The 9,695-nt window shown below is 42.7% G+C and overlaps 1 protein-coding gene across 1 annotated transcript; it reads right to left on the reverse strand.

Annotated features, from left to right (window-relative positions):
• Positions 1–8,639: 8,639 nt before the first annotated feature.
• LOC311056849 (glycerol-3-phosphate dehydrogenase [NAD(+)], cytoplasmic-like) lies at positions 8,640–9,695 on the reverse strand (the record flags this gene model as incomplete). The annotated part of the gene is made up of 1 exon (XM_084073687.1): positions 8,640–9,695. One exon carries the CDS (start codon positions 9,693–9,695, stop codon positions 8,640–8,642), a length of 1,056 nt encoding a protein of 351 aa, XP_083929813.1.

Here is a 9,695-nt window from a genome sequence, read left to right on the forward strand (position 1 = left end):
GGACATTTTTGGACGGACCTTTTAGACAAAGTATTATAAATGTAATTGTGCTGTTTTACATTGTTTGCCTAATAAAATATTTAATCAATTAAACAGGCTGGGGGACATGGAGGCCAGGGTGGCAGCCAGCGAGGAAGAAGCCCAGGAGCAGCGGAACTTAGTGGCTGAGCTTCGGGCGGAGCTGACCACCACCAAACATGAGATGGAAGGTATTGTCAGTGGTGGAAAGTAGCTAAGTACTGTACTTAAGTAAAAGTTTGAGGTATTTTACTTTACTTGATTATTTCCAATTTCCAATACTTTTACTTTTACTTAAGTAAAGAAATCTCAGGCAAATATTGTACTTTCACTCCACTACAATTATTTGAAAACTTTAGTTACTATAGTTACTTTGATAATTATTACAAAATATATACATTAACCACTTCTGCCCTGTATACAATTCGGCCATTTGAAAATAGCAGATCTACATTAGCGATGCATTGTGAGCTTGTAGATCGGCTATTTTTTTATTTGTATACATTTGAAAACTTGCAATGGGACATTCTGCCTGATGAGTACTTTTGCTTTTGGTGCTTATAGCACATTTTTATGCCAATACTTTTCTACTTTTACATTTTGAATTCCGGACTTTTACTTATAGTAGAAGTATTTCTATATCGCAGTATTGATACTTTTAAGTAAAAGTAAGACATGTGAGTACTTTTCGCACCACTGCTGATTTCCTTGCTTTGGTTTATGTAATGTGTGTGATCGGGGCAGTGAGCCACGCACTTACTAACTAGTCAGTGAGTGAAGGGGAGGGGAGGGGGTGTTCTGTGAATGTGTGGGTGCAGGGACGTGCACAGATAGACTCTAGGTGGTGCTAGAGCACCTGCCCTTTGCCTCTTGCCCAGAAGTGCCCTTTTGCCCTTTTTTAAGTTTACAGCAGGGGTCTTCAACAGGGGTCCGGGACCCCTAGGGGGTCCTCAGAGTTACTACAGGGGGTCCGCCAAATCTTTATGTGATATGATTTTTCTTTTTACCATAACCACTTGAAACCTAGCATCCCTTTTCTGAGGAGAACTTTAGCCAACAATAGCCGATCTACAAGCCCACAACGCCTCGCGCGAGGCGTTGTGGGCTTGTAGATCGGCTATTTTTGGCAAAGAGGTATAGGTGTAGAGGGGAAAAAAGAGCAGACCAAGTAAACAAAAAAAGTAGAATTTACTTGAGCACCTGCCCCTCAAAATGTCTGTGCACGCCACTGTGTGGGTGTGCCGGCACTCTTTCGCCTATATAAGTAAGGCAGTGGTTCTCAAACTTTTTCAATTGACACTTATTAGCCCACGGACCCTAATTTGAAAAGCTATGCCAAAGACCCCCATAAGAGAATACTTTTTTCACAAAAAAAAATAATAATTTAGAGATTTTCTGCCCGACAGTGACTAAATATCCATTAGATGTGTTTACACAACAGCTCTAATGTAAATACACACAGCTCACTGAACGCTATACACTCAGTTTGTGTTGGATGTGAAACTAACTACTGATAAAAACTGCTTCAACATTTATTATCTGGCAGGGGATTGTGTTTTCACTCCTGTCAGTCTGCCTGTCTGTGTGACAGGCAAGCAGACAGGCAGACAGGCAGACAGGCAGACAGCGCGCGCGCACACACACACACACACACACACACACACACACACACACACACACACACACACACACACACACACACACACACACACACACACACACACACACACACACACACACACACGTAATTGAGTGTTTTGCAAAGATCTGCCTCCTGGTGACGCTATAATAATAACAGGCCGATGTGAAACATTTGGAGCAGAGGTTCTTCCCTGTTCGCCTGGGACTGTGCATGCAAAGTCTCACACCGATCGGTCCAACGCTGCCGGTGATTGGCTGTTCACAGACAAACAGACGAAAGAAAACACAAACACACACGCGGACGGACAGGAGCGAAAACATATAGCCTCCGGCCTTCGGCCGTCTGGCCAGGCGGATACAACAACACTGTGTCACGTGCACAATGTAGCTTTGTTTACTTCCTGTTAGTCTGACAGCCCCACGCTGGTCTATTGTCCAATCAGAGGCCGACAAGACGTGCATATCAGGTGTTTATGCATGTCTTTCATGATAGGCTTTGGTTGGTGTTGGGTGAGTGATGTTGCACCTCGACTGAATTGTATGCCTTTTCAGTTTTCAGTGAGTGGCGATCTCAAAACCAGATTTTTGTGGTGAAAAAATATATTAATGCTTTAGATGTACTGCAGAGTGCAAAGGAACACCAGGATTTTCATAGGCGTCAAAAACATTAATCACTCACAAAACATGTTTTTTGGTGTCGTGGGCCTTTAACATATAATTTCTCTGTCATGTTTTTCAGAAATGGCTGCCAAATTAAGTGCCAGTGAAGACCAAGTCGAAGTCCTTCGGACCAGACTCAATGTCACTGACAACAACGTTGAGGACTTGAAAGAAGAAAGTGAAGGTAATTGGAACAGAAGTATGTTGGGTCCAGTGTTCATTTTGTCGAATACAACTATGACAAAAAATGTTGGTCGACTACCTTTTTAAACTGACAAAAACTAAACAAAAATTAAATAAAAACTAAGCTATGATGACTAAAACTAAGACTAAATTGACAATTCCCAGCCCACCTCGCTCAGCTGTCCACCATAGAGACCAGGCTGAACGCTAGTGAGGACCAAGTGCAGGAACTACGGAGTAAGTATGTTCATTAAACACAGCATGTTCTAAATCTAAAAATAAAGAATGAATACTGATGTTGTTAAACATATCCCCCAGATGTGCATATACTGTACAACAAAAACTGAAAGCCCTGAAATGTATGATAAAGTTGATAATGCCTCCTGTGTTGACAGACAAACCAAAGGTGGCCTTCTCTGCTGGTTTGGGTAGGACAGTAGGACCATTTTCTTCCACTGCCACTGTGGTCTACACCAGCGTCCACTCTAACATCGGCAACGCATACAGTTCATCTACAGGTAGGTGGTGGTGATTAAGTCATATGTCAATGAACTCTACAGAAAAAATTAGCTCTCGCCAACTACACAACTTATTATGTCAGACATACTGAAAACATCAGTAATACTGGGAAGGTACTTTATCAGGAGATGTGTGTCCAGGTTCTACAGACACTGGTTCTATTCCATCTTGACTAACTGTCCAGCTGTGTGTCCAGCTGTGCAGCTCCGAAGTACAAACAGACACAAAAATAAGTACACAAAAAAAAACAAGTTCAAACACACTGGTAATGCATCACAACCGTATTGTTTAGGATGATTTGAGCACATATACATAGGTGTTATGTAGAATAGATGTGGTGCTCACTCACACTTTTTAATTGTTTTAATAGCTACATTTACTATGAATTTATATTTTTATATATGTGTATTCATTTATTACGTTTGTATATTGTTGTGTGTGGACCCCAGGAAGACTATCAAAGAAACCAAAACAAGCCAAACATTATAAAAAATAAATAAATATTCAACGGTGTGGTTCTTATTGAAATCAATAGTCAGGATGGGATGAGGGAACTTTTGTCATCATTGGTCATGTCAATATTATAGACGAACATTTTCAAACATTAACAAAAATATATTTAATAAAAGAAAATGGAACAATTTGACAATGTTCGAACTCACAACACGTTGCAATGTGACATGTTGTCGACTTGTAAAAAAAACGTGGGCGTTAATAATTGTACTTAGGAGGGCCCACTCTGTGTGGAGTTTGCATGTTCTCCCCGTGTCTCTCAGGGTAGTTAATACCCTCACAAAAACATGTAGTAATCCTGGTCACTATAATGCATCCCCCATGACAGCCGGGGCGCCTGATGGAGGGGAAGGGAACTGGTTGGAATAACGTGTTCCTTCCACGCGCTACGTCCAACCAGGGAAACTCCCCCCTGTCAAGTGAAAAGAAGGTCAGTTGGCTCTCATGCATTGAAGGAGGCATGAGCTCGGCCCTGGCCTCCCCAGGCTGGTGAGGGGAGTGTAGTGCCCAGGATCACTTAGAAATTGGCACCGGGTGAAAAATAAGGGTTACAAAATCGTGGGATAAAAATTATAAGGTAAAAAAAAAAAATTGTAGTTAGCTGTGTTTTAACTGTGTTTTAAAAGTGTCAACATGATGATAGAATTACATTTTGGTTGAAACCACTGTCTTCATTTGCACAATATGATGATGGTTTATTCACACAGTCGTATGCATTGTGTGTGTGTGTGTGTGTGTGTGTGTGTGTGTGTGTGTGTGTGTGTGTGTGTGTGTGTGTGTGTGTGTGTGTGCGTGTGCGTGTGCGTGTGCGTGTGTGTGTGCGCGTGTTCTCTCATAGGTGTCTTCACCGCACCAGTGAAAGGAGTCTATCAATTCAGATTTACTGCAAGTCACCTGATAGGAAAGAAGGAGGTGGGAATAAGCATGTATAAAAATGGACAGCAGCTCATTTTTAACACTGCATACAATGAACGTGGATTCGGTGAATACATAGCTAATGGAATTGTGGTAGAGCTTGTGGCAAGAGACAGAGTTTACATGGGTTTACGTGGTGGGTATGTGCTCAATGATTACTCAGGCACCAACCACAACACATTCAGTGGTGTTCTGGTCTATTCTAACACTGCTACTGGTACCATTACTTTATAAGGTCCAGTGCATGTTCTGGCCTATTATATGTAACACTGCTACTGGTACTATTACTTTATAAGGTCCAGTGCATGTTCTGGCCTATTATATGTAACACTGCTACTGGTACCATTACTAAAGAGCTCCAATAATGCTCATATTCATCTGGTCAATAAACACATAATTCGAAAGCACTGTTGTCTGTCTATTGCATGTTTTACTGATTGTTTTTTACGGGGACAGAGCTCTGCTCTGTACACGTATTGTTATTGGCAGTATTCTGTCACTTCTTCTTCTTCTTCTTCTTCTTCTTCTTCTTCTGCCACTTTTCGCAGTTCTGGCTGAACCGCGCTGTCGCTTTTTACGAAACTCGGCCATATGGTAGATGGTCATGAAAAACGATCAAAAAATAATTCTCACAATCTTTCGTCCAAAGGTGGCGCTATAGCACTCAATTGAAAATGCCAACTTTGACCAGGTACAACTCATGCCCTGTTTGACCTACAGCCATGAAACTTGGATACACATATGCGTCTCCTCATGCTGAACAACTTTCACCCTCTGACTTTTGACCTCTGACCTTTAGATCTCCCACCATTTTGAATTATATGAAAAACAGTCATTGGCTCCTAACTTCTGCATTTTTTCACTTATGGAAAATCCGTTGGAAATTTTTGTAGGCAGTGGTCCAAGGTTCAAGTGCTAAACGTTTCGTGCAGATTGCTCAAAAATCCCAGGAGGAGATAGATTTTAACTATTACAGTTTTATGAAAATTATTCATCTGTGCCTAAAACATACATGCAGACTCACATTTCTTTGAAACTTTGCAGAAATGTACAGGGTCATTCCAAATATCACTGAAACCAATCTTACTCCAATTGGCCAAAAGGGGGCGCTATAGCAATTTTTTGAAAAGGCAGACTTTAAACAGGCATAAGTCATGCCTCGTTTGGCCGAAAGTCGTGAAACTTGCTTACACATGTGCCTTGACTCATGAGGAACACACGTATCGATTTGACCATTAAGCTCCGCCCTTAGATTTTCCGCAATTTTGAGCAGTTTGAAAAATACTTGTTTTTGCCAGTTCTGGCTTAACCGTGCATACGCTTTTTACGAAACTCGGCCATATGGTAGATGCTCATGAAAAACTACCAAGAAATAATTCTCACACTCATTCGTCAAAGGGTGGCGCTATAGCACTCAATTGAAAGTGCCAACTTTGAACAGGTACAACTCATGCCCTGTTTGACCTACAACCATGAAACTTCGATACACACATGCGTCTCTTCATGCCCGACAACTTTCGTGGTCTGACTTTTGACCTCTGACCTTTAGATCTCCCACCATTTTGAATTATATGAAAAACAGTCATTGGCTCCTAACTTCTGCATTTTTTCACTTATGGAAAATCCGTTGGAAATTTTTGTAGGCAGAGGTCCAAAGTTCAAGTGGTAAACGTTTCGTGCAGATTGCTCAAAAATCCCAGGAGGAGATAGATTTTAACTATTACAGTTTTATGAAAATGATTCATCTGTGCCTAAAACATACATGCAGACTCACATTTCTTTGAAACTTTGCAGAAATGTACAGGGTCATTCCAAATATCACTGAAACCAATCTTACTCCAATTGGCCAAAAGGGGGCGCTATAGCAATTTTTTGAAAATGCAGACTTTAAACAGGCATAAGTCATGCCTCGTTTGGCCGAAAGTCGTGAAACTTGCTTACACATGTGCCTTGACTCATGAGGAACACACGTATCGATTTGACCATTAAGCTCCGCCCTTAGATTGTCCGCAATTTTGAGCAGTTTGAAAAACACTTAAACCCAGGATTTTTCAGCTATTTGCGTGAAACTGTATCATCTGTGTGATCTCCTTTTTCACAGTTACTTGTCTGTTGGGCCAATGGCGTCTCCCTTAAATGAATGCCTCACAATCTCAAGGTCGCCAGTTCAAGCCTCACTTGATGTAGACTTAATTTAAGTTGAATTGCAAACAACATGACTGTATCAATGAATACATGTGCAAATGGTAAAGATAACCTGAAATGCTTATTTGAGAGTACGTTTTTTACGTATGACATACTTCATTCTGAAAATAGCTGATCTACAATCTCACAACTTTTCATGGTTTGTGAGCTTGTAGATCGGCTACTTTCATTAGTTTTGGTTCTGAGGAGATGTACAATTTCTTCATTGGTAAATGGCTTGTGAACGAGTGATCTTAGTGTTAGTGAAACAGGGGCTTGGTTCATGAAAGAAGGCAAGAGTTTATGATCTTCAACAGACAATATCAGCCTGGACAAAGCTATAGCACTATAGGTAGTGTTGCAGCCTATTAGTCTGAAGGTTGAGAGTTCGAATCCTGTTAATGGCAGTAGGTTGAGATGTCCAATCAAACCATTATGTTTCCATCTCTCTCTCTCATCAATCTATTGTTTCCATGTCACTCTCTCTCTCTTCAATCTATTCCGTTTCCATGTCTCTCTCTCTCTCTCTATTCACTGTCCCCGTATTATCGCTGCTTGCAGCTATATTTAAGACTTTATAATTCATCTAGAAAACCAATAACGATGTGTTCTTCCCCATACTATTTTTGCACATTCCGTATTTAAGAAAAACAACACACATTATATAACCATGTACAGTATATCCCAGAATATTAAAATATATGGATTATTAAAGAAGTGTTTATGTAATGTTTACATGTCCAATTGATGCACTTGGTTATGACATGGACATATTGCAAGCACAATTTCCCAATCAATCAAGAATTGGCTTTATTGTCACATCACAGGGTTTACAGGTGTAAAGAAGTGGGTGAAATTTGTTTTTCAAATGGGCAAAAGTATAGGGCTGAAGTGGTTTGTTTTGAGATAATAATCTAAAAGGAACTAGCTTAACTATAAAGTTTTCAAATAATTGCAGTGGAGTAAAAGTGCCTCTGAGATGTAGTGGAGTGGAAGTAAAAGTACTGAAAACTGGAAATACTCCAATAAAGTAAAAATACCTCAACATTGTACTTAAGTAAATGTACTTAGTTAATATACATCACTGATGTCACGTATCATCAACTGTCTCAAATGACACCAGTTTGCCCTCTTGAAGGTGATGTGATATGAGTTTTGTAACAGGGGCCTCCCCATCGCTCCAGCTCTTTAAAGTTCCATGAGAGAAAACTCAGGACAAAAGTTTTTTTTTTTTACCAAAACATAACACTTACAGCACCTTTAAATTGGGAATCGATCAAGTTACCCCAATGTCCTCTTTTTTTTAAACTCATTTTCATAAAATTTCTTTTAACATGTTTTTAATCCTCTTTTCTATGGTTTGAATTGACAGCAAGACTGTGCTTTTATTCTTACATTTATTTATTTTGTCATCGTCTCCTCCATGTTGTCTTGACTACATTGAATATATTTTACTTGTACCTTGTTTTTATGGCTTGGCTTGGTTATTTTTGCTTTATTTTTCTTTATTTTTTGGAATATTTCCGAATGGGTCGTCCAAATCTGGAGTCATATTCATCATAAATATATCAAAGATGACTGACACAATAGATAGATGACTGATGTCACAGGCTGGCCGTGAAGTCTGAGATGCATCATTGTAGCCGTGCCGTTCCCATGTGGAGCCGTGCCGTTCCCATGTGGAGCCTGAGATCATCATGAGTACATCTTTTGTTTAGAATGGGAGTCTATACTGGCATGCCTCAGCCAACCGAGGCAAGCCAACTGTAGAGAAGACACTGGAGCAGCTCAGAGAGTTAAAGCCTCTTTTATCACCGGCTTGGGATGCTGTCAATGCACTGAATGGGACATTATCGTGTTTAATCAGACTATTGACTGGTCTAAGTAGGTGAGATACTGACCTACCGACGGGGCTCAGTAGGTGTTCGCTCACCCCAAAACATGATTTACGATTATGTGTCTATCGGTACATAACTCGGGCGGCTCGGATGGTTGTCAGTCTATCATTACATGTGCTCTGGGTGGTTCTGCAAACAGCTGATGAACTCAGAGACTGGAAGGTTCTGGAAGCAGATCTGATAGACGGCATTGAACAGCGGGAACTTGTCGGTGAGCTTTTTGTCCTCCAGGATCCTGTGGACCTCGGCGGCGGTCGCCGGTCCCTGTAGCTTCTGACCGTTCAGCATCTCGCTCTCCAGCTCCTCGACGGACTTCCCCGTCTTGGCGAAGGCCTCGGCCACTCTGCGGTTGCGCCCGCCGTAGCAGGTGGTGACGAGGTCGGCCACGCCACAGCTCTCCAGGAAGGTGTCGGAGGAGACGGGTCCGGCGGTGCAGAACGTGCGGGCGAAGGCGATCATCTCCATCAGCCCCAACCGGATCACCGCGGCCTTGGTGTTGTCCCCGAAGCCCAGGCCGTCACAGAAACCCGCGCCCACCGCCACGATGTTCTTGAGAGCTCCGCAGATTTCCACCACGTAATATTCCGCCACCACCGTGATGCGGAAGTTGTCGGTCTGCATGAGTTCCTTCAGCAGGGCGCCGTGGTCCTTATCCTTGCACCCGATGGTCGACTCGCAGAACTTCTCGTCCGCCACCTCATTGGCGATGTTGGCTCCCATGAGCACGCTCATGGTGATGCCCAGCGCGTCCTGGATGACGTCGGAGATGAGCTTCAGACCGTCGGGCCCCTCGTCCACGCCCTTGATGAAGGACATGCCCAGCGCGTCCGCCTTGACGTTCCCCTTCATGCTGTCGCACACCCTGCCGACGAACTGGTGGGGAATCACAAACAGCAGGATGTCCGCGTCGCGGGACGCCTCCACCACGTCCGGGACGGCCACCACGTTGGACGGCAGCTTGTGCCCGGGAAGGTACTTGACGTTTACGTGGTCGCCGTTGATTATTTCCGTCAGCTTGCGGCCGTCTATTGTCTCCTCGAACACCCACATCTTGACCGTGGCGTCAAACTTTGGATTCCGAGCTGCGTTGGCGCCCACTATCTTGGCGACAGCGGAGCCCCAGTTGCCAGAGCCGATGATGCACACTTTATGCGGAGCTGCCAT

This window comes from Gymnoscopelus microlampas, assembly GCF_963454915.1.
Source record: "Gymnoscopelus microlampas genome assembly, chromosome: 12".
Lineage (NCBI taxonomy): Eukaryota > Metazoa > Chordata > Actinopteri > Myctophiformes > Myctophidae > Gymnoscopelus > Gymnoscopelus microlampas.